This window comes from Pyrus communis, chromosome 7, assembly GCF_041283825.1.
Source record: "Pyrus communis isolate YQ-2024b chromosome 7, ASM4128382v1, whole genome shotgun sequence".
NCBI classification, from domain to species: domain Eukaryota; kingdom Viridiplantae; phylum Streptophyta; class Magnoliopsida; order Rosales; family Rosaceae; genus Pyrus; species Pyrus communis.
The window spans coordinates 18557587-18585336 of NC_142571.1; the positions used below are offsets into that span (position 1 = coordinate 18557587).

At 38.0% G+C, this 27750-nt stretch overlaps 2 protein-coding genes and 1 pseudogene across 3 annotated transcripts; all 3 read right to left on the reverse strand.

Annotated features, from left to right (window-relative positions):
* Window positions 1–2292: 2292 nt before the first annotated feature.
* On the reverse strand, window positions 2293–6969 carry LOC137734325 (receptor-like protein EIX2; annotated as a pseudogene).
* Window positions 6970–10012: 3043 nt separating this feature from the next.
* On the reverse strand, window positions 10013–16888 carry LOC137734617 (signal peptide peptidase-like 4). The gene is made up of 14 exons (XM_068473860.2): window positions 16458–16888; window positions 14685–14843; window positions 14428–14539; window positions 14094–14213; window positions 13723–13874; window positions 13416–13598; window positions 13245–13279; window positions 12887–13049; window positions 11965–12018; window positions 11543–11635; window positions 11275–11417; window positions 10856–10926; window positions 10549–10632; window positions 10013–10407 (listed from the first exon to the last, which is right to left on the reverse strand). The coding sequence occupies exons 1-14, from the start codon at window positions 16590–16592 to the stop codon at window positions 10298–10300; spliced, it is 1614 nt and encodes a 537-aa protein (XP_068329961.2). The 5' UTR covers window positions 16593–16888; the 3' UTR covers window positions 10013–10297.
* Window positions 16889–20275: 3387 nt separating this feature from the next.
* LOC137733461 (U-box domain-containing protein 33) lies at window positions 20276–27384 on the reverse strand. 2 transcript variants are annotated; one of them, XM_088696399.1, is made up of 9 exons: window positions 26241–27384; window positions 25750–25871; window positions 25388–25509; window positions 25073–25177; window positions 24357–24813; window positions 24068–24205; window positions 23086–23613; window positions 20900–21664; window positions 20276–20690 (listed from the first exon to the last, which is right to left on the reverse strand). In XM_088696399.1, the coding sequence occupies exons 1-9, from the start codon at window positions 26428–26430 to the stop codon at window positions 20508–20510; spliced, it is 2610 nt and encodes an 869-aa protein (XP_088552525.1). In that variant the 5' UTR covers window positions 26431–27384; the 3' UTR covers window positions 20276–20507. The 2 variants fall into 2 exon arrangements, with proteins under 2 accessions (XP_088552525.1, XP_068328715.2); XM_068472614.2 differs by having other exon boundaries at window positions 24068–24208; window positions 26241–27307.
* Window positions 27385–27750: the final 366 nt, after the last annotated feature.

Consider the following 27750-nt stretch of genomic DNA (forward strand, 5'->3'; position numbering starts at 1 on the left):
ATGTTTGTGTTGGTTCAGAAAAGACCTTGGTTTTTATTTTCTGAGGGTAATAGTTTTTGGCCAGTTTAAGCCATCTTTTTTATGCTTATAAAGAAAAAGAGCTATCGTTTGATCAAGACCATTAAATATCTGTTGTGAAATATGGTTCCGGCCGCCCACTCTTCCGGTTTTGCATGTCTTTGTTCTCTTTAGTCAGTATTATTTTGTTTTCTTAAAATGATGTATCATCTGGAAATTTCAAGTTAAATCTACCACCATGGTTCTACATGTAAATACACAATTGATAGAGATAAACCTTGTTCTTGCTGCTGTTACATATTTTCTTTAATCTTTGTTATGGGAGGTCAAAGATTTTGCTCAGAGGATAAATTCAGACTGGCCTGAAAGGATGCAAGAGATCCTATCTTTAGGTCAGGAAAGGAGCATGTACCATTTTTCATTAATGGAAATGATTCTTTCCAAATATATGCTTGTATGTTTTCTATCTTCTTATTCTTTTGTTCCCTTTTCAAAGCTTGTATCGTTGTTTTTTTTTTTTTTTTTTCCTATACATAATACTCTTGTCACATGAGTAAATCTGTGCTAAGATATTTTCGTTAATTTCTTTTGGTAAGTCTAAGGTTACAAACGCTTTATTTGTGTATATGTATGCGCTTTACATGTTCCTCATTTCAAATAGCTTTTGAACCTAATGACATGACATGTTCCTTATGACCAAGGGTGGAGGGCCAGTGCTAATCCCGCCGTTTCTGTGGAACTTATGTAGGCAACCCCATATGACGTTTGTGTTTTTTAACATTCCTCTTTACGATACGATATTCATATAAGTAGTTAAGAATGAAAGTGAGAACCTGTTTCCATATCTTCTACTTGTGGTTTGCCGAACTACTCATTGTTTCATCGGCCGAAGTATATTATGCATTAATTTTCTTTTTTCATATTTCTGCTTATTCATAATTAGCAGTTTTGTTTCTGTCATTTTATTTTCTTACCGAGAGGATTTGATATTGATATCACCCTCTTCCCTTTTCACTCAAGTTAGCCGTGCATTAGCTATTTGATTACTGATATTCCCTCACTCAGACAAGATTTATTCCACAAGCAATAGTATCATACCAATGCTAAATCTTTGATCTATATTTCAATTTCTTTCATTTTGGAACTCCCGAGTGCATATCTGTTTTATCCGCTCCTGAATCGTATGTTCGTCACGGAAGGATCCAAACCAGCCACAAACAATAAATTTAGAGCACTTACTAATTCTACTTCACGTTGCGTATCACTCATTATTTTCTCTTGTGCATACAGGAGCATATCCAGAGTGGAAACGGCTCAAACAAACCTCTATCGGCCCAAGGCTGGAACAATTTTGACCAGATGCTAACAGGCTTCCATGAGTTGCACTATTCTCTTTTATTAGGACCCAAACATATCTTCTTTTTTTTCTTCATAATTTAATCAACTTCGTTAGTTGGGGTAATTAGCTAGAGTTGGATTTTGAGCAACTGTTTGTATTCTAGGGGAATAAATATATAAAAAAAATTAATAATTTTGCCTTTCTTTTCATGAGCCAAAGTTGAAAGATCATAAAATATAAATTCTTTGTGCTTTTGTTAACAAAGCAGCTATACATAACGAACAACTAGACAGTCACTAGCCGAATCTAATCTTGTCAAGAGTTGGTTTTTAACGAAGATGTGGAAAGGCCAGTTCTGCAATGTTCTCAATGTTAATGTACCAAAGTCTCTGTAACTTGATTGATAAGTTCTTGCATGTTTCTCAAGGAAATTTACTGAATCAGTATAAAATGATACACTTAGTAAAAGGGGATAAAAAGGACCTAACTCATCAAAGATAATCTAAATAACGTCATGCCCCTAAATGAAGCACATTACTTTTCACTAAATCAAAGTCTCTGTAACTTGATTGATAAGTTCTTGCATGTTTCTCAAGGAAATTTACTGAATCAGTATAAAATGATACACTTAGTAAAAGGGGATAAAAAGGACCTAACTCATCAAAGATAATCTAAATAACGTCATGCCCCTAAATGAAGCACATTACTTTTCACTAAATCATAACTTCTAATTGCACTCTTCCATCTCCTTTTTCTCCAGCCGAAAGAGAGCATGGCTTCCGATCGGTAGATGCATGAGCTAAAAAGATTGAAAAAAAACACAGCATGTATTAGTCACAAATTTAAAGACAATGAGATAGACCAAATTGATAATAATCATGATGGTAATGATGCCATATCATTACACTACTTACAGTTTACACATCAACCATTCTTCATTGCGTGATCAACGCCACCTTCACATAAAGCCAATCATTACACAGTTCAAGAATTTGTAGTATGTGTATCTCCATGACCTGACGAATATCAAACTCCCACAAACTCCCCAAAACCCAACAACAAATCCAAGAGCTAAACTCATATAAAATCCCAGTGTTATAAACCCATCATTCTCTTCAACTTGATCCCTGAACACTGGTTGTTCCTCTGGATTTGCTTCCTCAGGAGAGCACAACTGTTAAAGTGGAATTCCACACAACAAAGGAATCCCATCAAAATCAGAGGGCTCATAAGTTTGGAGCTAAGATCCCATTGGATTTTTTTCCAGACAGGTTGTTGTTTGACAAGTCCAAGACACCAAGGTCATAAATTTGAAGAAGACTTGTTGGAATTCTTCCATAAATTTGGTTTCTTGAAAATTTAAGGAATTGTGAAGAAGCCAACTTCCCGATCTTTGGAGTGATTTGACCTGTCAAATTGTTTCTTGATAGGTTTAAAGAAACCAAACCAACAAGATCTGTGATTTCATTAGGAATCTCCCCAGTTAACCGATTGTTGGATAGATGAATACTCTTTACAAGCCCCAGAGTACTTATGTATTTGGACATTATGCCTTTCCATATCAAGGATGTTTCTTCATCATAATTAGTGTTGTAGACAGACACCGCTCCCACATTAACGTCATACGCATGACAGACGATTAGACTTAAATTTCATGTTTCAGCCAAATTAGTTAAATTGTTGAAGCATTTGGGTATACTTTCGAAGTTATTGTTTATCGAAAGTGTAAACACGAAAATCCTGCGACAAGTGACAAGAGAGCACGTGTACAAAGAATATTTGTATTAGTGTAATTTAGGGTTACAATCTCTTTAGAACTTGATCCTCTGATTCAATCTCCGAAATGTAAGGTGTAGTGTTGTTGATCCAAGGGTCACAATGACTTGATCTTGGATGAACGAATGCCGCAAGGTTTTGGCTTTTGGAAATGGAGGAACCAGCACATGTAAGGGTGCTTGGCAGTTCTTCATGGGTTTGACAAAGAACGCATAGGGTTTTCTAAGTCTTCTTGAGTGTTTAAGTGTTTGGGGGGTTTGAGTGCTTTAGAGCTTCAGAGTTTCAAAGCTTCAGCGTCTGGGCGTGAATGATTTTTTGGACCTCTTTCTTTGTCTTGGAGCCTTATATTTATAGACTCTTCAAGCCTTGACTACATATAGATTTGGCCTTGATTGTGGGTTTGATTAATTGACAAAAGAACCATGATTGTGGCCTTGATTAATTAACGAAAGAACCAGGACTCGATTTGTGGGCTAGTTCATGATTTGACTCCATCAATTAACATTTGATTTAATTAAATTAAAATCAAGTAATTCATTTCATGCCAAGTGTTGACAAGTGTCCTTCTTGATGACTCGTCTGATTTTGATGAGTCATATCCATGTGTAAGATTTGTGAGACACATGGTGCATGCCACGTATGCCCTAGCATGTCGAAATTTTAATGTGTTGGTGAACATTTATTTCACCGAAATTTTGATATCTACAAATGCCTTCACTTCAAGGTGCATCGTATGCATGTGCTTATCACATGTAGAATATTTGTTTTGAAGTCCCTCGCATAGTGAATGTATTTGACCACTATGCTTTGAAGTCCTTCAACATAGATGTCAATTCAAGGGCAATCGAGGCTTGATATGGAATTGAGCTAGAAGGTTCTTCAAAGGCCATAGAGGCTTGGTCTTGATTTTGGATGGAAATTTTTTCAAGGATCGTCAAGGCTTGGTCTTAAATGAAACAGGACCACGAGGAGTTTCACGTGGCTGGTGATCCTCATCTTTGGTAGTGGATGAATCAACACATGTTTGTTGTGCTTGTTGATTCTCCATGAGCTTGATGAAGAACAAGTGTTTGTTTTGGCCAGAGAGCTTTCTGAAGTCGAATTTGATTCAAGGGTGGTGCACACTTAATCTTGAAGAGGATTTGTGATTTCTTCCGTTGAAGCTTGTTCTTGAACAATCGAGACCACAAGTAGTGTGACGTGGCTGGTGATCTTCGGCTTTGTTGGGGATAAATCGACACATATTTGTTGTGCTTGTTGATTGTTGATGAAGAACACAAGTGTATGCTTTGGCCATAGAGCTTTTTGGTTTCCTCCAAAAGTTTGGCTTTGCTACATTTCTTTGGAGTCGAATTTCATCCAAGGGTGGTTGACACTTGATCTTGAATCAAACTTGTGATTTTTTCAAAGGTCGTTGAAGCTTGTTCTTGAACAATTGGGACCACGAGTAGTGTCACGTGGTTGATGATATTCGGCTTTGTTGGGGATGAATCGACACGTATTTGTTGCGCTTATTGATTCTCCATGAGCTTGATAGAGAACACGATTGTTTGCTTTGGCCAGAGAGATTTCTGGTTTCCTCCAAAGGTTTGGCTTTGCTACATTTCTTTAGAGTCAAATTTGATCCAAGGGTGGTTGACACTTGATCTTGAATCAGACTTGTCATTTCTTCAAGGGTTGTCGAGGCTTAATCTTGAATGAAATTGGACCAGGAAGAGTTTCACGTGGTGTGTGGTTTTCAGCTTTGTTGGGGATGAACCAGCACGTATTTGTTGTGCTTGTTAATTCTCCACGAGTTTGATGAAGAGCATGATTGTTTGGATGCTTGAGAGAGTTCTGGATGTTCAAGTTTCGACTTGCTTCCTTTTGCTCTCCCGCTCATGAATAAGTGCCTATTATTTATAGAAAAAGAATTGGGCTCAATTTGAAAGACCTAATTGGAGCATTAGGCTCACCATGCTTCTTTGTGCCATCGGGCATACATACATATGTACACACACGGGGCACCATCACCATTTTCCCCTTCTTTTTTTTTTCATATCTTCTTCCTTTTTGGAAATTATGTATCGTCTCTTATTTTATTTCTTTCTTTTCTTGCTTTACACACTCCATTGTCACTCAATTTTCTTCTTTACTTTTTATTACCATATTTGCCTCCACGCGGACTGCACGGATCTTCCTTCTTTATTCTTGATTTTAGACGGAAAGATTCACGCTCTTTGTTCCTGATTTTGAACAAGAAATCACGCCGCCTTTTGATCTTCTTTTCCTAATTTGGAGGATTTGATTAGGGTTTGACTTGTGAGGATTTTTTTTATTATATTGGGCATAACCTTAACAAACTCTTCACAGTCGTATCCATGGCTTCAAAAGTTGTTGCCGTATCCATGGCTTCGGGGAAGAAATCGCGCACCGTGTCGAAATTTCATCATCTTCAACATTTTTACGTTGCTTTGGAGGTTGATGAGAGCTTCTTTGCCTCCTCTTTGATTGATCAACTTGCAGATGAGGCGTATGTCTTTTGTGTCGCTTCTTTAGAGTGACCTTGATCCATCCTTCAACTTTATTTGGCTTGACTTACACGGTTTTAGAGCATGCCCCCAGCAATCGAGGTGATGATATTGAGTTAAAAGAGCCAAAAGTGACGGTGGTAATGTTTGACTCCACCACATCGTTTAGATCTAGCTCGATGATTCTTTCTTGGGCCAGCTTCATGATAAGATCTTTCAACACGAAGCACTTTTCCACTAGATGACTGATGAATAGTATCTTGGGTTGTCAGTGCGATTCATCTCTCCAGGCCGTTTGCACTCTAGAAACTCGATCAACTTCTTTTGGAGCAAATCTTCCAACATAGGAACGACGTCTAAGTCGGGAAAATGATTTTTTTTTCCTCTTCTACTCTTTTAAGTGTGTGTCGTGGCCTTTCTTGGACTTGACTTGACTCAGCCTTCTTCACACCCTTCTTGTCTTATATCGATGGCTCGAATGGACCAACACTTATCTCCATAGACTCCGTGATGGGTTTCTTTGAAAATGACATCTTGTGACCAATTGTATCATTCCTTTGATCATGGCTTTCGATGCTTAACTCCATGTCATAAGCTCAAGTGGCTACTTCAAAGGTACGAGGTTTGATCCCTTAAAGGATGTACTACAAACCCCAATGCATTCCTTGTATGCACATCTCTACAAAAGACAACTTCGAGAGATGATCCTTGCAATCAAAGCTTAATTCATGCAATGGCTGATGTAGTCAACCACTCGCTTATCCCTTTGTTGCTTTCTGTTAGCGAGCTCCATCATGCTGATGGTGTGACGTGTGTTGAAGAAGTGGTTGAGAAATTCTTTCTCCATTTGTTCTTAACTGTCAATTAACTTTAGTTCCAGGTCTGTGTACCAGTTGAATGCGGTGCCTCAAAATGAGCGAACAAATTGCTTCACAAGGTAACCGCCATTGCATGTCTCGATGTGTTGTTTAGGGTTGTCTTTTCTATCGAACTGCAGAATTTGGGAGGTTGGTACCTAGTTAGCATTCGAAGAGTATCAAGTTTCTTCGTGTACTGCTTGAAGTACATAAGTGAATTTTGGGAAGCACCTTCATATTGTGCTTTGATAGTGTTGGCAATCATGTCTTGGAGTTGTTGGATTGACAAAGACGCCACTGAAATGGAATCAAGCTTTAACTGCTTCTTCCAGTCAAAGGTGAATTCTTGACACACCTCTTGCTCTAGATGAGGTGTATATTTGCTTGACTCCTCACCATGCCTTTCTTCTAGCTTGCTTATAAGCAACGCTATTTGCATGTCTTTCTCCTCAACAATCTTTGTCAGCATCTCGATTGCTTGAGCTATTTAAGCCATTTGTTCATCAGCATAAATAACTCCCACCATCATCACCTACATGAAGCCTAGGTATGAGCGCGCTTTTAAGCTTACATTGAAGACATGTAATGGTGACCGCTCAGCTGGATTCTTGGATTTTGGCGAGCACATTTCACTACTTCAAGAGACGAGCTTCTTTGCCCCTTGTTAAGTAGTAGAGATGATCGGCTTGTGCTTTTGATGTACTTCACGTGATTTAAATGGATGCACCATGGCAACAATAGCCTTTGACTTGCTTCGGTTGATGAAGTTGATGGCTGGTTAATTCTCACGATGACCTTCATGTGATTTTGGTGGAAACATCATCGGAGTGGTGTATCGTGTTGCATTCATCTTGCCTCGTGAGACGATGCCAACCAAGTCGCGCTTCGTTGCCAAATATGTCATGTTCTTTTCTGCATGCACGGGTGCAACTTGAAGCTTCATTGAGGTCGTCGCTTGGATTAGAGATGAGTCACAACATGATGAAGAAGTATCCAAGCAATGGTTGCTAGTTAGCAATTCGTGGTATAACCCCGTGCTTGAGTTTGCGTCTGAATTCTTTGAAGCTGAAGAAGGCCGCTCATCAATTCGAGAAGTCCTCCTACGTGTTGCAGAAGCAAGCTTTGGTTCCCTGAGAGAAACTAGGCTGATGACAGGCTTGCACCTTTGACACTTCTCTTGCTCCCTTAGCAGCACTAACTTGGAAGTGGCTTGAAGCATGGTCACCGTCTTTGCCTTGCTTCGTGTCGTGATGCCAATAGATTTTTCACTTGTAACAAAAGTGCTAACGCTCATTCCTTTGGTTACGAGAGCAGCTTGTTCCTTTTTTCAAGCCATTGGTTTCAACGGTGTGTGAATTTTGAATGGAGAAAAAGATAAGAGGCAGAGATTGTCCCGCTAAGCATGCCAAATTTGTAAACACGAAAATCCTGCAACAAATGACAAGAGAACATGTGTACAAAGAATATTTGTATTAATGTAATTTAGGGTTACAATCTCTTTACAACTTGATCATCTGATTCAATCTCTGAAATGTAAGCTGTAGTGTTGTTAATCCAAGGGTCACAATGACTTGATCTTGGATGAACGGATGTCACAAGGTTTTGGCTCATGACAATGAAGGAACCGGCACTTGTAGGGGTGTTTGGTGGTTCTTCATGGGTTTGACGAAGAATGCGAAGGGTTTTCCGAGTCTTCTTGAGTGTTTAAGTGTTTAGGGGGTTTGAGTGCTTGAGAGCTTCAGAGTTTCAAAGCTTCAGCGTCTGAGCGTGAATGATTTTCTGGACCTCTTTCTTTTCTTGGATCCTCCTATTTATAGACTCTCCAAGCCTTGACTACATAAAGATTTGGCCTTGATTGTGGGCTTGATTAATTGACGAAAGAACTAGGACTCGATTTACAGGCCGATTCATGATTTGACTCCATTAATTAACATTTGATTTAATTAAATTAAAATCAAATAATTCATTTTTCACCAAGTGTTGACACGTGTCCTTTTTGATGACTCGTCCAATTTTGATGAGTCACATCCATGTGTACGATTTGTGAAACACATGGTGCATGCCATGTATGCCCTGACATGTTGAAATTTTAATGTGTTGGTGAACATTTATTTCACCCAAATTTCGATGTCTACAGTGATATCCATAATTTGAATGTGTTTTAGATCACATAACTGCAAGGGAATGCTTCCATAAAAGTAATTAGAACAAAGGATAAGGATAGCCAAATTTGGAAGTCCAACCCCTAACCATTCAAGTATCATTCCTGATAAGTTATTTTCTCCAACATCAAATACAGTTAGATTTCTACAATTCTTCAAGGATGAAGGCAATTGTCCCACAAATCCAATCTTGTTTAGCTTCAGTGTTTGAATTGAAAATAAAGAGCCCGCTATGGTAGGAATTTTTCCAAAAAGAGCATGTCACTCAAATCTAGAATGACTGGATTTGCAAAATGTGTCCAACAATCTAGAAGTTGTTCATAAAAATTGTTGCTTCAGAGATCAAGAAAGGTTAAATTATTAACACTGTTTGGAAAAGAAAAAAAAAACCCCCATGAAAGCTTATTGTTGGAGAGATCTAGAATTACCGATTTCGAAAGGAATGAAGGGATTGGTTCTTCCAATTATTTCCAACTCAAGTTCACTCGAGTAATGGAATATAAGAGAAACTTAAAACTTGCTTAACTTCAGAGTTCCGATTGAACCTGAAGTCAGTGAGTTCCCTAAAGGTCTTGTGTTATAGGGAGGGAAGCATGTACATTTAAGGCACATCACCCCATCTCCATTGGTTGATGTGGGATCTTACAATCCACCCTACTTAAGGGGAACCCGGCATCTCGCCGGCACATCCGCATCGAAAGGCAACTTCCCAAAAACAAAACTGTGAGGGAATGGTAAGCCTAGAGCAGACAATATCGTGCTACGGCGGAGCCGCTCATGGTTTTGTTTCTGGGAACTCACATGAGAACTTCCCAGTGGGTCACCCAACCTGGGAATACTCTCGCCCGAACTCGTTCAACTTCGGAGTTCCAATGGAATCCGAAGCCAGTGAGTTCCTAAAATGCCTCTTGCTATAGGGAAGGGAGCATGTACATATAAGACACATCATCCCCTCTCTGTTGGTCGATGTGGGATCTTACAATCAACCCCACTTAAGGGGAACCCGGCGTCCTCGCCGGCATATCCGCATCGAACGGCAGAGTGGCTCTGATACCATTCTGTCACATCCCAAACCGGCTCCGCAGTAGCATGATATTGTCCACTTTGGGCTTACCATTCCCTCACGGATTTGTTTCTGGGAACTCAGATGAGAACTTCGTAGTGGGTCACCCATCCTAGGAATGCTCTTGCCCAAACTTGCTTAACTTCGGAGTTCCGATGGAATCCGAAGCCAGTGAGTTCCTAAAAGACCTCCTGCTATAGGGAGGGGAGCATGTACATATAAGGCACATCACCCCTTCTCCGTTGGTCGATGTGGTCGACAACGTTGTAACATAATTAGCACAAGTATTGAAGCATGAAAAAGTTTCCAGCACCTAAAATTGCTTTTCGCAGAGTCACAGTTATGGTAATGAATCTGCGTGGAGTAGTTGGTATCAGACAGTCGTCTCCTAAGCTATAAGATGACACCCACTTACAAGAACAATGAGTCCGGATGTTATAAATGTCTCTATGTTATATCAGTTACAACCTTCGTAAATATTTGCTATCCTCTACAACTATGACAAGCAAAGTGGTTTTCTGAGTTGCTACTGCTCTAATCTGCCACACTACTCCTTTGTTTCCTAGTTTCGTTTATTGAGAGGAGGGTTGCAGATGGACGTGCGGGCATGGCCTCTCCGGTTCACCTCTTGTCCACAGAACTTTGAGATCCCCTCTCATGTGTCCCAAAGTCAAAAAGGTACCTGCAGAAATGCAACTAGCTCATGTCAATGGCTGCTCATGGATTCTGTTTCGCCACAAATATTCAGCGCGAAACCTATTTCCATTCCAGTGAGCACTAGCAATATAGATGTTAGTGCAGATTAGCCAAGCTTGCGTCTTACCAAGTGTGAACGGAACTATATACAACAAAGCTGGTTGGCCATGGCCGTCCATCAAGTTTAAAGCCACATACGTGATAAGGAGACCTGCAATTGCAAATCGCCAACCAGCCATTCATAAATAGGCAATTGTCTGTTACGCTAAACATCATTGAATGCATTGACCTTTATTTTCCATATACAAATAGAAAACACCATGCCGATAAAATTCTGAATCTAGCTCAATCTCAATCAGATGCATTTTCTGAATTTCTTGTTTAGCAAAAAGAAAATGAACACAAAATGCCCCAAATTTTAGCAGATTTCATACCTAAACCATAAGCGGTCATTGCCCACAAAAAGTAACCAGCTCGGAGCTTCTTATTTGCTAACCAATCATACCTGCAAAGTTACCCAACCAATAATCAGATTAATGAACTTTTGAGACAATGTGCAACATTACAAACCCTCATTTGTAGTAATAGCTGAAAATTTGCTAGTATCTTAGATGCTGCTCTCATGTTGTTAATTATGAGTCCCATGGTTTTCATCATTAATTGATCCAGACTTCGTGATTAATGCGAGAACTGAAATGCCTAATCAATCTCAGCATGTTTTCACTTTCCGTTTACGCAATTTAAAAAGGACATAACAGAATCAAAACACAGCATCTGAAACAGTGACATTCAAGGTTCAATTCTAGGGACTTCAAAGGGATGTTGAAGATATATTTGGAATCTCTTTTCAGACCTTAGTGAAAAGGCTACAACCAATCCTGGTAAGATAATATCACCAAATCCAATGATGCTGTAGCCACCCCAGGGATCAAACATCCGTGGGATTTTCAGTAGCATTGGTATACCGTCCTCTCCACTTTTATCACCACGAGCCACCTGTAAAGGAGAAAAGATTAATACTTAAATCTCTATCACTTCCAGGGCAGGTCTCCATAGTCAAAAAAGCAACCTTTATTTAGGGTGGCAGAAAGGAAGGAAGAGAGTTCTTATGATTTACTCACCACTATCATTACGCTCTCATGGAACCACCATTTAGAAACAAATACCCAGAAGATGTCGTATAAAAACGCACAACTCAGAAGAACTGTTCCAACCTGATTAATTAATGAGAGAAAAGTTGTAAAATAATCTAGAAAAGCTAGATATGATTGCCAGATGAATAAATAAAAAAATTCTGGTGCAATCTTTTCTCAACAAAATAAGTATACAATAAGGATTTAAGAGTATTTACTTAACCCAGAAAAAAAAAAATCAATATAGGTTAGTTAAGTACCTCCTTGCATTTCTTACATAAAATCCTCAAAAAAGGCAACAAATAACTGATGAACAACTAAAAATTCATATTATTCTCAACAAGAACCAGAAAAAAAAAAAAAAAAAAAAAAAAAAAAAAAAAAAAACCAACAAGGTTTTGAAATATCACCTTGAGATTCGGTATGCGAACAAGCTGAAGAACTGTGATTATCAGTGCAATACCCTGATTTTGTATGAGCATATGTTAGCGTCTACCAACATTTTAGAGATTACAAACTCACTTTGAAAGTGAAAGATAAATTGCACCTATTAATGTAAAGGATTATGTAAAGACAAAATGGGCAGTCCAAATATAGGATTTCTTTCTTCAGGTACTAAATAGTAATCAACAAGCAGTATATTTGGAGGAAAAAGGAGCCAACCAAATCAGCACATATCACATTTAGACAATTCTAAATACTAAAATTTTTTGCATAAGAAGATAAATCTGAAATTGCTAGCTAAGAGCAGACTAAGTAAGAATAATTAAAAAGGAAAGATGGAAAACAAAAACATGAACAAGCCATGTACAGAAGTAAGAATTCCAAATATCTGCCCACATATGTAGCACAGACAAACTGCAACAAACTTATTAATTTAGGAAACATTCACAGAATCCATCAATCCTTATGGGTCACCAGCTCCACTTGCCTACTTACGGGTTATGGACTTGAAAGGCCTTACAAAATAAAATACAGCGATGCCCGCAACATCAGGACAGGATAGTTCCACTCAGTCAAAGCAGACAAAATATAGCTGTCCAGTTTTGAGAACCCTTAACATACTTTTGCTTCCGTAAAACCTCCATGTGTTTACCATAAGAATATACAACAAAATTATGATACCCCAACCATTTTAAACTTTTTTAAGTATGATTTTAGACCTTGTCAGATACTTTTTTAATCAAAGTATCACCAGCTTGACTTGCTTACTCCAAAAACAAAACAACAGAAGCAAAATTGCCCTTGACAATGTTTGGATGTTCCAATGGAAATATATAACCACAATACCACATCAACACTAAAACCAAGAAAAGAGAATTAATTTCTTACAAGGATATCTTGACCAATCCAAGCAAATGAAATGCGGCGATACACTGCCCACAAAACAGCAAATGCTATGCAGAAGGGAGCAACAGCTAGCGTCAGATATGAAACAGCTCCAAAGATTGGCAGCCTAACATATGATTCTCCAGCACGTTTAAACCGTCTGAAACTATATTGGTTAACTGTCAGCTTCATACTACCAAAAAAAAATCATCTACACACATAAGGAACAGCTCAAAAGTCAAAATTATGCTTTTAACAAATCATTAGATCACATTCTGGAGTAAATAAGGGTCGGAGGGCAAAGACAGCCCTGTAGCTGTAAGGAACAAAAACCTTCAACAAAAGAACAAAAGTAGTATACCATGATAGCAAAGTCACCAAGCAAGTCTGCAGGCCCTGCAAACAGAAGGGACTGCAAGGTTCAGCATTAACCTCAGAGGAGGTGTGCATAATAACTAAAACAATTCATCTACACCTAAATAAAAGTTGTAATCATAGTGACAAAGTCTGTATTATAAAAAAGAGTGTGTACCTCTATCCCGCCAATGCAAAACAAAACCACCAGAATCTCCACAAACCAGAATGACATGAGTTTGTAAAACATAAACAAGAAGCATGAAGCAATCACAACAAAGAGGATTGCTGCTGTGGTGCTAATCTCCACTAAAGCATTGGAACGATCAACTTCGATAGGTAAAGAATCATCAGAAGCATCCTGCACAAAGAGGACCAAACCATATATGATTTGATCAAGGACTTAGTGAATTACCCTGAAAGAGTTCAAGCACCATGTAAAATAACTGCTAAAAATTACATAGCTGCTCTGGAATCAATATAACCTTCAATAGCTTCTCATGCTCAATAGCTGCTTCTCTTGCACTCCACACAGACCAATAAGAAGCAAACAAGATGGTACCAACAGCCATAAGCCACAAAAAAACTTCTGCAATATCAACCAGTGGACGCAAAGGAGAGTACAGCTGCACAGAAACTGAAGAGAGAGATTTCAAAGGCAATGACAGAGACAAAATAAAACTCACTCAGAATAAATAGCTGATAACGATATAAAAAAAACAAGATAACTATTTTTTTTAAACAAGATAAGGCTTGGCCAACTATAAACAGTTACGTGTATAATACAACAACAACAACAAAGCCTTTTCCCACTAAGTGGGGAGTTACGTGTATAATAGCAGAGAGAAAACCATACCCATGGAGCCGTTCTTTAAATCAGTTTCGAAGATTGCACCAACATCTTGGGGGAGCATGACAGCTGGTATGCCTATCTCGACATCAGGTTCATCATTTTCACAAACCATCTTGAAAAGTTCTGTAGGTCAGACAACAGTACTTTATGCAACAGAAACTTAACTTTACAATCAATTTTTACCACCGTTTTTTTCTATAATGGTAAGATCTTATTTTACTGCACTTGATATAATTTTTCCCCTCATAACTCATACGGTTGTATTGGAAATTCTTACCTAGGATTAAAAGGTTTACTCTAGGATTAAAAGGTTTTTATATCAAGAAAAGAAAATTACCTGTGCGGTTGTTTATAATGAGGATGGCTGAAGCATTAGCAGCTTCAGCCATATTTGCCTTGGTTGTGAAACTGCAATTTCCTCGGTGCACCAAAATGACCTCTTTAGCGAGCTACAAAAAATCCACACAACCCCCAATATGAACCCATAAAATGAATTAGCATATCTTACACCTTTAATTAGGAAGATGCTTAACTTTCATGGCTCTGAAACTCTTGTGTAAGTTAAGAAAACTGAAAATTTTGATCGAGTATTACCTTATTCTTGGGTAGGCTACAACAATCAGGGGGGTCTGCAAGAACCACTCTAGTGTTGGTGGCACGTTTTTCCTTCGATTCCAAGGTAGGTCCAAATCGAGCACCAACACCAACATACTCAGCGTCGTCTACGCCGTTGATCCAAGTTGGGACCTTTACCTATAGACCAAAACAGAATTTAAACGTAATGGCAAGGCTGTAGTCACAATATACATAAGTGAAGAAAACAAAGTGCAATGCCTCCCTTACAAGCTTAGGCTACATTTGACTAACTGTAACAGAGCTAGGGTAACAAAAAATAAAACAAATTCAACTATCCCAATATACTATCTTGGACTATCTTGGATCCTTAGCTGAATTGAATTTTCCACTAAACTTGTGGCAGCCAAAGAAATAGAAGCTTAGTTCTTACACGTAACTGTTTATGGTTGGCCAAGATATGTCCAATAAGGTAAAGACATGTCCAGGAAGCATTTGAAATAAAATATTAATAACTGCATCGAAATTCGTTTTCATTTTAGAACAACAAAGCCTTTATCCCACTAAGTGGGGTTGGTTGTATGAATCCTAGAAGACCACTGCACTCGGTTTTCCCCCAAGTCTTCGTTAGCTCCAAGTACTCCATGTGACTTTCTTACAGTCTCTATCCAAGTCTTCCTCTACCCCTTTTGCCTTGAGCCTCTGTTTCATAATTGCATTTTCTAACCGGAGCATTTGTAGGTTCGTTTCACAAATTCTTAATCAAAATCTCTATTTTATGATTGGCTGAGTCTGGTAAAAAATTTCCAACAATTGGCTGAGTAAAAATTATAATTTTCAAGGAACCTAGATGATTATTTTCTTAGAAACCAGATAAAGAATCAAATGAAAACTTGAAAAGATATGTTAAAATTTATTAAGTCAGAGCCTCAGAGGTATTGCCTAAAATCTAACCACCCATCTGGTAACGTTTCTGTTATGTTGTGTTTTCTTTTCCAAATTAAGGATAGCCGGAGAGATGAAAAAGGGAGATGGGAAAGGGAAGAGACTGAGAAATGTCATGAAGACACGAGGAAGACAGCTTAACTGACTTTAATTGTAAACACTAACAATTCTAAGAAAAATCTAATTCTAATTCTATTTGCAGTCTATCGTCACTCGTCCCTCCTCGACATCTCTCCTTTGTTAAGGACACAGAAAACGAGAGATAAAAATGCATCAAAGTAAAAATAACATCAAACAGACATATAAAATTCTGAGCAGAAAAGGATGAAATTTGTCTGCGACAGCTTTGATTGCTTAAACTACCGGATGACCGTGGCATTGAAATCGAAACTAAATTATCATTTCCAACTCCAAAATAGTTGGATATTCACATTTTAATTTTGTATTCACTAATCTGGCTCTATTTTCTCAGCAATCAAACAGCAAGCTCGAAATTCTTGGTCCCGAAAGCATCACAAAATCTTGATACTTAGAAACAGACATTCTAGTTTTTTCTTTCTCTCTCATTACTTACCTAATCAATATCTCCACTAGCAACTACTCGATCCCCACGCCGCTGAAATCAAAACTAAACTCTCACTTTGGAAATTCACAAGAAATTTCCTATCCCCTAATCCTGCTCCATTTTCTCAGCAACCAAACAGCAAGATTGAGCTTCTTGGTCCCCAATGCATCCTTCCCAAACAAAAATCCCATCTTTTCCCTCCCCAGTTTTCTCAGCAACCAACAGAAAATAAAAATTAAACTAAAAAAATAAAAAATTAAACTCAAAAAAGTCAGTGAAATTACCAGAACGAAGTTGTTGTCGCATCCAGGCCTCTTGGGAGCAATATTATCGTGGTGGACAATGTCCCCAGCTGAGCTCAGACTCAGACTAACCACCAGCACTCCCACCACCACCCACACACCTCTGTGTAAATCCATATTTATTCACAGCAACCAAACAGTAACAAATAGTATTTATTAGAACTTAATTTTAATTCTACCACCAAAAATCCAGAAGGGGGTTTAGGGTTTCAGAGCTGCAGAGGAACATGAAGAGGAAGAAGAAGACGAAGAAGATGATGATGGAAAATTGTGGGGGAATGAATGGCAAAAAGAGAGGGGGAGAAATATCGCGGATGGTGTCTGCGTTTTGTGTTTCCACGTTGTCGTTTTTGGGGTTTGGCCGTGTAGGTGGGTAACCGTTGAACAGGTTCGCTTTCGTGCATTGGCGGTGTTGAATGTGGGCTTGCTTACCGGCACTCTGAAGGCGTGCGCTGCACGCGCCGTCTGTGGACTGGGTAACTGTAGTCTGTAGCGGTTTACCGTGGAAATTAGACGAAAGAAAGTTGAAAAGTAATTTTTCTTTCTGGGTTTTGTGCTTTGACTGGGATTTGATTTCATCTTTTTTATTTGGGTTAGCGACCCCTTTAGCTAAGCCAAAGAGTTTTGGTGAGTAATCAATGTCATAAATTTCATTATCTATTTTAAGCAAAAATTTATATATATCTTACTGTTCTAAAAATTTTCGTTTAGTGCTATAAAAAAAAAAAAAAATCTTTTTAGGGCTACCTAGTGGTATTCCTCTTCACCTGTAAGGGAGGGGTCTTAGGTTTGATTCTCACCAAAAGTGAATTTGAACCACATTATTATTGTTAACCCAATATGAGACTTAGCGCACTCCCCCACCTCCTTAGTTTAGATAATATTGTTAGTTAAAAAATAAAAATTCTGCCTAGGCACCAGGCGGCTGGTCACCGCCTCGATTAGTTCCACAACATTTGAAAATTAAAAAAGTGCGCCTCAACCTACTTAAGCACCTGCCTAGCCCGTCTAAGCACCCACCCAACCTACATAAATCCTTCTAGGCACCCGACTAGGTTGCGACTTTCACTTAAACAAAAAATCAATAACTTTCTTTTTTTTGCATTCTAGTTTGTCAATAAAATGTAAAAGACTTGTTGAATACTTGGATGAACACTCATTATATGTTTGTTTCCCATGTTTTCAACATGTCCTAATACTTTATATGGGGTCTATATTTTGGATTGCAGCTTGTGATTGCAAAAGGTGTTACTACTCTCATTACTGAGATGGACTCTCTGTCTGCTGTTACTTTGCTTAAGCAGAATTCATCGGATAACTTCCATCCTCTTCATACAATTGTGACCAGTTGTTGGACAATGATGGATGGTTTGGCCAGATGTCAGTTGAACAAAATTTTTAGGGAGTCAAATAGAGTTGCTAATCAGATGGCGATGTGGAGTTTCAATACTGATTTGGGCAGCCTTGTTTTCCATGATCCTCCTGCTAGGATTGCTTCTGCTCCTATGGATGATGTACTTGGTATTTGTAAAACAAGATATGTTTGTTCTGATGGTTTGAGTCAATTTGTCTTTGGGTGTTTTTCCTCCTTATTTTACCAAAAAAAACACGTCCTAATACTTTATAATTTACATATCATTTTATTTTGCAATTTATGTATGTTGATATAATTATGTGTTTTTTTAAGTATAAGTAGACACTTATTTATACAATATATAATAAATTTACTTAAATCTGCCTAGTGCGCCTAGGCACCCGTCTAGTCACCTAAACGCTAGGTTCCAACTTACCACCTGACTAACACCTATTTAAAAGCTTGATATATTCCCAAGTTTTCTTTGTCAAAATATCTTAATGGGTGATTAATATTCTGAATTGCACCCATCTTACGTTTAGAGAAAACTTTACTGTACCATTTTCTTATAATACTCATCACGGAACTTCAAAAGAGTTCGCACGCATATCACAATTCACAAATCACCAAGTTATTTTCCTAACTTTAAAAGCGATTATTATCAAGATATGGTAATTTGAAACATAATGTTCATGGTTTGACCAAACAAAAATAAATTAGCTGCGCAGCAATACTTGAATGATTAAAACATAATTTACACTCACCTGTATGGCTTTGGTACTGTTCTCAGCAAAGATCTTAAGATATCAAATTGTGAATTTAACTTTTTAATTGATAATTATCAATATACATCAAGCAACGATCTTATGTTATCAAATTATGAATTTAACTTTTTAATTGATAATTATCAATGTGTATCAAATTAACAATAGTAATACCGTACAAAATGATTATTAATATATGTCAATTGTGTATTTGATTTATCAATTTTATTTTTATTCGATTCAAATTAACATCAAATTTATTTTGATTAGTTTAATGGTGGATTCTTTATTCCACTTTCAACCAATAAAAAAAAAGCAACAATTTTTAAAATAAATACAACCATTCAAAGCTCTACATTAATAAGAAAACAATATTGTACAATTCAGTTGGAGAATCACAAAATTTGACATAAGACTTCATATTGCCACATTAGTCATCAATTATAATTTGACTATTATAATTTGACATTTTTATTGAAGACGATCTTTGTTAATATCTTTATTGATCAAATATTTGGAATATTGTGCTATTAATCAGGTTGCTGCTAAGCCCATTAACAGGCTAAAATTAATAACGAAGGAATGGGTTACGAATTTTGAAGGAGTTTATGTGAACAGGGACTAGTTCTCCGTATGTTCCTTTGGTCATAGTTGTACTTGAGACCTCAAAACTTCTCTATGTTTTCCTCTCCGTATCAGATCTTCTTTCCGTTCGATGGTCGAAGTGTGTGAAATATAAAAATGGGATCGTGATCACCAAGAAAAACTGGACACTAAGAATTCAAAAGGGCGTGAGAGAGCATATGGACTTTTTTAACCGGTTACTGTCCGAACTGGTCTGAAGCCTCCGTAGGACCGTACAAATAAGATGGCTGTATAAATTATTACAGACTAGAGATTCCCTACATGCGTGTGCACCGTAAACGTAGCAACGTGTCAGAACATAAGGGGGCATGTCATCATAGTAAGCGGTAATAATATTATTCCTTCCGTCCTTTCGTCCTACCATCCACTGGCAAGCGAACACGTGTAGCAGTGCGCGGGGTTGCGCCCATCGGAGCACTGATGTTTCGTTAAACATACGGCACTAAAGCCATAATGTGGGGCCCACAAACGTTTTCACTTTTCTATGGTCAGCTCTCCACACATGCCATCGTACTTAATGGTGGGACCACACGTGCGGATGGACTGTTTTTAGTCACATGTAGTGGGCCCAACTCTGTTTTTTGCTGTGTTTGAGATGCGATGGGCCCTAACCTCACTGGGCCTTTGCATTGAGCGGCCCATTTGGTTGTCAAGTTCCTAAAGCACGTTTGCCAGAGCTTTTAAGCTTTATCTGAAACAGCCACTTAATACTACAGTTTAATGGTATTTCTCTTTAGTTGTAAGTAAAAAATATTATGTTCAATTCTCGCCAAATACAAATTTAAATAACATTATTCTTCACTCATTGTGAAGTTTAACCCACATTTTCCTCTGAATGTAGATAATATCGTTTGTAAAAAAATAAAAATAAATATAAAAAAAACCTTTATCCGAAATGAGTAAAGTTAAAAAGTCATTTACGTAAAGCACGTGACCAAAACCATGTTTGCAAGTGTTTTTTTTTTCTTTTTTGGAGTTCTGCAACTGCTTTTAAAATGATAAATAAAACGTTCAACCCAAAAAAAACAAAAAAAGTGTTTCTGTTATAAACATCGTTTTTCCGTAATCATAATCGTAACCAATGTCAAACATACATGATCAAGCAAGAATATGATCATTTTAAATAAGTATCAAAAAGTGTTGGAGCAAATACGTGCAGTCTTCTGTAAGCCACATAATTTATTTACACGTGAATATATATGTATGTATGTATGTTGTCATCAAAATATCTACGTTGAACAAAAATATCCAAAGAAATGGATAAAGAGATCAACGCTGTTGCAGCCACTCCTGAATTGCAGAACGAAGAGCGTGGTTAGGGACGAGATTCTTGTGTTCAAGCTTAAGATTTGTCATGGGCGATGTGTCGTGACCACTGTCCAACCATCCCTTCAAAGCTTCTGCTTCGTAAGTGAAACCGTCCGCTGCAACATGCGGATCCTGCATGACTTCCTGCAAGTTTGCATATAAGAGGAACGCACTTTACTGGACGACATATTCAGTTAATTAATGAAATTCTTCAAACAAATAAGAATGCTCGGAAACTATATTCCTTGTGGATCGATATGCCTGTGTATACATCAAGTATTTCTCAATCAATATAATATAGTCATTATGACAATGTTAATGCAATATATAATCAAATAATGAACAGAGCTTACCTGGAAAATGGGACAAATAAAATATGAAGGAGGTTGGAAATGCTCTTCAGTACCCAACAGGAATGATGATGAGCAACCACATGAAGCCCTCATGGGTTCAAGTACCCTCCAGACATCCGATACAAGGTCCGCCCTGCACTTCCGGCTCATCTCACAACACCTTAATGCCAACCGAGCCAACTGTTCAGCCTGTACAAATGGCCAATCCCCAGCCAAAGGATCTAAGAGCATTTCCAACTTTCCGGAATCTAATGCAGACTGCACTTCCTTTGTTATCCCCAAAGCTTGTTTCCCAGTCAGCAACCGTAGTATTATAATTCCAAATGAGTAAACATCTGACTTTGGCGTAAGCTCTCCTGATGAGAGGAACTCAGGATCCATGTATGCGAAAGTGCCCTTTGGTTGAGTTATGCAACCGAGTATTGTGTTGTTGCTTGAACCCTCCCCACGAGACAACAGACGACAGATTCCAAAGTCACTGAGTTTGCTAACAAAGTTAGCATCTAGGAGAATATTGGACGGTTTTAAATCACCGTGCACTATGCTGTGAGGTTTACTGGAATGGAGAAAGACTAGGACGGAGCACAACTCTGTGGCAATTCGTATTCGAGTCTGCCATGACAAAGGGGAAGTATTGTCCTTGCAGCTGAGTCGATCTTCAAGACTTCCATTTGGGAGATACTCATAGATAAGAGTACAAGCTTCTGGGCAGGCACCAATGAGTGTGACAAGATTGGAGTGTCTTAACTTACTTAATACATCCACCTGAGAAGCATCAACTAAATTTAGTAAATTGGCAAACATGCAAATTAAAGTACTTTCCAAGCAGTTTAATTCTTCCAATTTTAAGTTGTAAAATATATATTTGTAAACAAGACATCAAAGGAAAAAAACTGCCTAACATTGAAAGTTCTGGCATCTGCAAAGCAATAAAATCTAAAACATTTCACATGCTCAATTTTTAACTTCTGAACGGCGATGCCATCACATGCTATTGACTCTAAACTTACATAGTAAAGATAGAAATGCAACAAAGAGAGAGGACAGGTGATAGTATAGTAGAGGAAACTATATGAAAACCATATATAATTAGTGTAGTTTTCAGCTCATTGTATCTCATTCGTTACTTTCTCAACTTCATCTCTCCCTCATTCATCCACATTCCCTGCCCTTAAAGGTAAATAAATATGACATAATCCGACGGTCTCTAAATTATTGCATCAAAGAAACAAGAAATGCATCCTAAAAAAGGTTTAGTTTCTTGGCTAGTCCACTGGATGATCAAGAAATCACTAAGGTAACCTATTAAATGCATCAACCCAGAAACTACCCCAATATGTTCTTAGTACGTGGACAAATCAGGTTTTAAAAAATGCGCCTCGAGGCGGCCCTTGGAGGCAGGCGGCAGCAATTTCGCCTCTGTTTTTTTTTTTTGTGGAGTAGGCGGAAACTCGCCTAGGCTTGGTCGGGGCATGCGTGTTTGACTGAGAATTTTCAGGACCCTTCAGCAATCCAAAATCTTGCTTGAAATTTGAAATTTTCAGGGAAACCTCTGCTCTGGTTCTGTGTTGCAGCGGCGTCTTCATGAAGAAGACAACCGCACAAAGAAGAAGAGGGATTTTTATTTATTTATAAAGACTCGTGAAGATCAGTGCGAAGAAGAAGAGGGATTTTTTTTTTTTTTTATTTATAAATGACCTGGCCTAAAACAATGTCGTTATGGCCAAGTCTAATTTTTATTTTTTTATAATCACAGCAGGTCCCCTCCTTCCCCACCCAATACCCGAGTCTCTCTGCTATATTTCACCCAATACCCATTGCCCAATTCCTCAAACCTTAAATTCTCAATCCCAATCCCATATTTCAAATTTACCCCAATCTCATACCTCAATTTATTTCAAAATTCAAGTAAGCTTTTTAGTAATCTAATCTCAATTGGTACCAGAAAGTTTGATTGTTTGTTTTCTTGTTGGTTAATTTGTTTTACAAAGCATACTATTATATATATATATATATATATATATATATAAATTTGAGGTCCTGTGAGGCTTCGCCTCTCGCCTCAAGGCTTTAGCCTAGGCAGGGCTATCCATAACAATTAGACTCCTGATTATAAAATTTCACTTCGAACCCTAATATAAATTACTGCAAGTAAGGGGGAGCATACAATATTCAGGTTATCGTACCTCTTGCAGAAACTCAGAGGGGCCTTGCATACTCTGAGCATTTAGCATTTTTATAGCAACCTGGGTGTGACGTAGGGAACCTTTAAAAATGCTCCCATATCCCCCTTCTCCGATCTTCAGAGATGGGTTAAAGCCTTGAGTTGCTTCTTCAATCTCTGCAAATGAGAACTCAGAGAAGAACCGAGGCATGTGTGCGCTCGAGGCTTCTCCTTGTTTTTTCCTCAGCTCCTCAGCTTCTCTAAGTGCATTGTCACGCTCCACCTGCAACTCATCCCGTTCTCTTTTGTAATTTTGTAAAAGTTCCACAGCTGAGATAACCTTCTGCTCCAAGCTCATGACCATCTGATTAGACTCTGCAATTTGGCTCTCAAGTACTAATTTCTGATCTAGGGCAGCCCTCAATTCTTCCATGACTTCATCTCGTCGCTTCTTCATCTTTTCAAGTTCTTGTCTCTCTTTTGCCAGTGCTTCTTCCATTTCTTTCCTTTGTCTCAACTCCTCATTATATAAGACCTCTGATGCTTTAGCCTGTGAATACAACAATTCACAAGTTTCTGTTTACGGAGTTTTTGGCTATGAAAAAAGAACAGAGATCATGAAACATATTATGTTTTCTTTTCCAAATTACATGTAACCAATAATTTTATGCAGTTTAATGCAATGCCAAAGCCACTAGCACTTTAAGTGGTACAAGATCAACTAAAAGCATCAGAGAAATATTAGGGGGTTGGGGAAGTGTTGGCACATATGCCTCTGCCTGCAAAGGATCCTGTTCATATTCGCATCTTAGATGATCAAGTTCTATGATAGTCAACTGAACATAGCCAATTCTAGATATAACCTTATTTGATGAACAGTTTAATGTGTATGTTACATCTGTAAGTATTGGAGAACAGAAGAGAGGAAAAGATAACTTTTATGATTTATGTTGGGGGAAAATGGAAAGGGTAGAAGGAAGCACCAAATAGAAAAGAGTCTTTACCCTCCGTATAGCGTCAATGGCATCTTTTTCAGCTTTCACACGCCTAATTCCCTCCTGAAATGCATCTCTCTTTGCATTTTCAGCCTCTGACATCGCTTGTTCAAGATGATCGTACAGAGTATCATCTACATTTCCATCCTGCTAGACCATCAAGGGTTTTAAATTAACTCAGTTGATTCTTTCTAAGGTGACAGTTGAAGTACTAATTCCAGAATTTAAATTCAGCACATGAAACATGCAGATGGTTCATGAAAAATCTATGCACGCCCAAGGGTAGTTTTGCACTTACCAATACACTGGGAGGGGATGAGTGATTAAGATCTTTAAAATGAGAAAGTGAGCGTGAGTCACTTGACCCATTTTCACTTCCCTCAGCTTTCTCATACTCAATCAAAGCTAAATCGCCCAATCCAGCAGAAGAGCCTGTTGAATATCCTGAAACACTCCTACTTGATACCTGATCCCATTCCACAGGACTTGCTCCTGGTTCATAACTACATCTTGGAGTTGAAAACCCGTCAGTACCATCTGTGTAAGTGACATCTGTTGTGCTGCTTCCATTCCCTAAATTTATCGATCTTACCCTGCGGAACAAATCTTGAGCTGGATTGGTGAGTTTTGGTCGATTATTCCGCACGATTGTAACAGATCGTGATCTAAAGTGGTGCGGTGACTGTTCTATATCAGTGTTTGGACTTGGTCGCAGCAATGGAATCTCTGTATCAAGTCCATCTGAATTCCCTTCCCTATTTTATCACAGTATATGCATTAGTATTCATGATCATCAAAATCAAACAACAGTTCATGATTTAGAAGAAAATAGGTGTTGAGAAGAAATTTATTTGTACAGTTATAATTATAATAACCATTACGCAAACAATTAAAAACTATATGGATGTTTTGAAGCTTGGATTTTCTGTATGTAATGATAAATAACAGAAGTATCAAGAAAAAACCTTTTTCTTTAGTATTTTAGTTTTATTTTCTAAGAAGTTTCAAGTAAACCTGGTGTGTATAAGGTGCCCCTTGCAAATAAATTGTATGTGACAGGAAACAGGTGCTTGTTGGCGGACGTATATGGCTTTCTTGGACCTGAGGTCCATCATTTTCCTGCAATGTTAAATTGTGATTGAGCAATCTCAATGTAAAGGATTCATATATAAACTCTTCTGTTGGAAATCCCATCAGAAGGGGAAAGAAAACAAAAATCTCATCTATGCTGGATGTATACAAAATGCATCATTAAAGCACATCCGGGGTAATTAAACATTTGAAAATGTTCATAGGACTAAAAAAATAACAGACAAAAGGCATAAATACCTTGAATGGTGCTTGTCCGCTGCTGCTCCCATAACAAGTTTCCTGATCCCATGCAGAGAGATGAGTTCCACAATTCCCTTCTCAATACAGTCCATTTCAGGATGTATTTTTTCAGCCCGAATCTACATTGGGCAGTCGAAAGCAAAATATGTCATAAAACTTGGCATTTTACAAAGCATTTGAAAGGGATCTCCTAAACTAACAAAATTTTAAGTTTTGCAACATATGACAATACAAGAATACATTCTTTTATCCTACGATGTACTAACTTTGTAACCTGTTATCTTGTTATTCAAACTTCTTTAAGAAAAATTGCTCTATTTTGTACAAGAAAACAAGGGAAGAGGCAGAGGAAAAAATACCCCCATTTGGCGACATATATGAAGGTAATCATCGAGAATCTTATTCATGTGTTGCCTTTCTATTTCCCGATATGCTCGAACTTCCTGGTCCTTCAGTGAGCTTGCTGGGAACCTCGTCCCCACTGCAAATCAAGGAAACAGCAGAAAATTAAATCCAGTCAGAATTCCTAAAACAGAAAGGCAGAATAGAAACTTTGGCATACAAAGTATCTGATTCAAACCCCAGCCAACTCATGAAACATTTGATTGTGCCTAATTTACTTTATATATATATACATATACACACTTCTCTACTTTGCTTTAATTTTTGGCAAATTTCTCGAATTGCTCGTGCTGCCCATCAAACCAAAAACCATGGTCCTCAACAGACAGCGTTATCAAGCTAGTAATTGTGAGTTGAACAAATTATATCAACAGAGTAATTCCAACAAGTTACAAGATTCTTATTACAACATTCACCAAACAAAACATGTGTGTGACTGCAGACTTACTCAAGGGAATCATCTGAGCTGGCTGGTGAACATGAAGTATGCAGATTTTCTTCCCTCCTGAATTATGTACCGCCCACAACAGAGTTGATTTGCTATCTTTCACATCTTTTCCCACTGCAACATAGATCATATCTTCGATTATCTGCGCCACCGCCACCGGCTCCTCCACAATCTCTCCGCCACGAGCCATGTATGCTGAAATATCAGGTTACCTTATCTGTTCTGCTGGTTGAGCAATTGCAGGCACAGAACTCACTACAGCCATGGCCAAAAGCTATTGAAAATCCCAAGCATCAAAGCCTACCTATCTATGAATTTCCCTCTCAATCTTTCTCCAAAACTTTACATTCCTCTAAAACCCCTCTTTTTCCGGGACTTTTAGAACTTGATCATCAATTTCTCACTCTACCCACACAAATTTATCTCTCCACAAATTCAACTCACTCTTGCTCCTCTTCAAACTATATATCAAAATTACACTCTACCCAGAAATTAATACAGCAAGGGCAAGCAAATTCAACTCAGAAAAATAAACCCACTTCTCCAAATCAAGAAATTTACCAAAATCTCACACAACCCAGTCCAGATTTTTCCCTATAAACTCAAAATTTAACCAATTCAGCAAAGAAATCACCACCCAATCTGATAAATTGAACTTATTTCCCAATCCAGAAACTCTATGCCATAAAACTCCCACACCCAGAAAGCGGAATTCAACTCTCCACTCCCTAAAGTGAACCAAAAGGGCTAGTAGAAACAAATGGATGAACGAAGAAATACAAAGGGGGTAATGATTCTTGAAGGTCGCTATCGATATGATTAGGTCGTCTAAATTAGATTGCTTGTCTTAATTGTCCGTTGAAACAGGCTCCTACATTAGAAACAGTATATTAAAGATGGGATTCAAGGAAGTTACTTTAACAATTCCATGGCAGGCTCCAGTTTTGCTCGAGTCCACTCACTGCCTCGGCTCCCGGCGGCTCAACCCCTCTCTCTCCTCTCTCTCTCTCTCTCTCTCTCTCTCTCTGCTGACTCTGCTCGCATAGCTTCTTGAGGTTGAAGAGACCGGATCCACTGTTTGGGAGTGGGACCATAAATGAGGTGTCATTCCCGGTAGGTACTAATTTTTCAGTGTATTTGGACCAAAATACCACTTGATAGTTGAATGCCTATTTTACTATTTTAAGCCACCCTAATTCAGGATGGTATCTCAAAAAAATTTCAGGATGGTATAAGTTAAAAATAAGGGAGTTTTAACGAAAAATCTATAGTATTGTTCACTTTAACGAAAAATTATATTTTTACACTAAAAAGTCAATACTGATACTATTCACTTTACCCTTTATTTTGTCATTCTTATTAAAACTTAAAGTTTTCAAGCTCTGTTTATTAGTTTTCTTTAAAAATAAATGTCTATCCATCAAAGTCATTAGTTTTGTACATGTTTGTAAATTGTTGGGTGATAACTATTACGGAGACTCTCAAAGTGACGTTCACAGTTTAACGTTAA

What these genes read in the sequence shown, in the direction of transcription:
- LOC137734617 (XM_068473860.2), bottom strand. Translation starts at nt 16,592, where the DNA reads ATGGATTTACACAGAGGTGTGTGGGTGGTGGTGGGAGTGCTGGTGGTT. An exon ending in TTTGCATTGGCGGGATAGAG is followed by an intron (nt 13,280 to 13,415) that starts GTACACACTCTT and finishes TTCTGTTTGCAG; the next exon opens with GGCCTGCAGACTTGCTTGGT. An exon ending in GTTGTAGCCTTTTCACTAAG is followed by an intron (nt 10,927 to 11,274) that starts GTCTGAAAAGAG and finishes GTAACTTTGCAG; the next exon opens with GTATGATTGGTTAGCAAATA.
- LOC137733461 (XM_068472614.2), bottom strand. Translation starts at nt 26,430, where the DNA reads ATGGCTCGTGGCGGAGAGATTGTGGAGGAGCCGGTGGCGGTGGCGCAG. An exon ending in ATATATGTCGCCAAATGGGG is followed by an intron (nt 25,510 to 25,749) that starts GTATTTTTTCCT and finishes TGCCCAATGTAG; the next exon opens with ATTCGGGCTGAAAAAATACA. An exon ending in GCGGACAAGCACCATTCAAG is followed by an intron (nt 25,178 to 25,387) that starts GTATTTATGCCT and finishes TTAACATTGCAG; the next exon opens with GAAAATGATGGACCTCAGGT.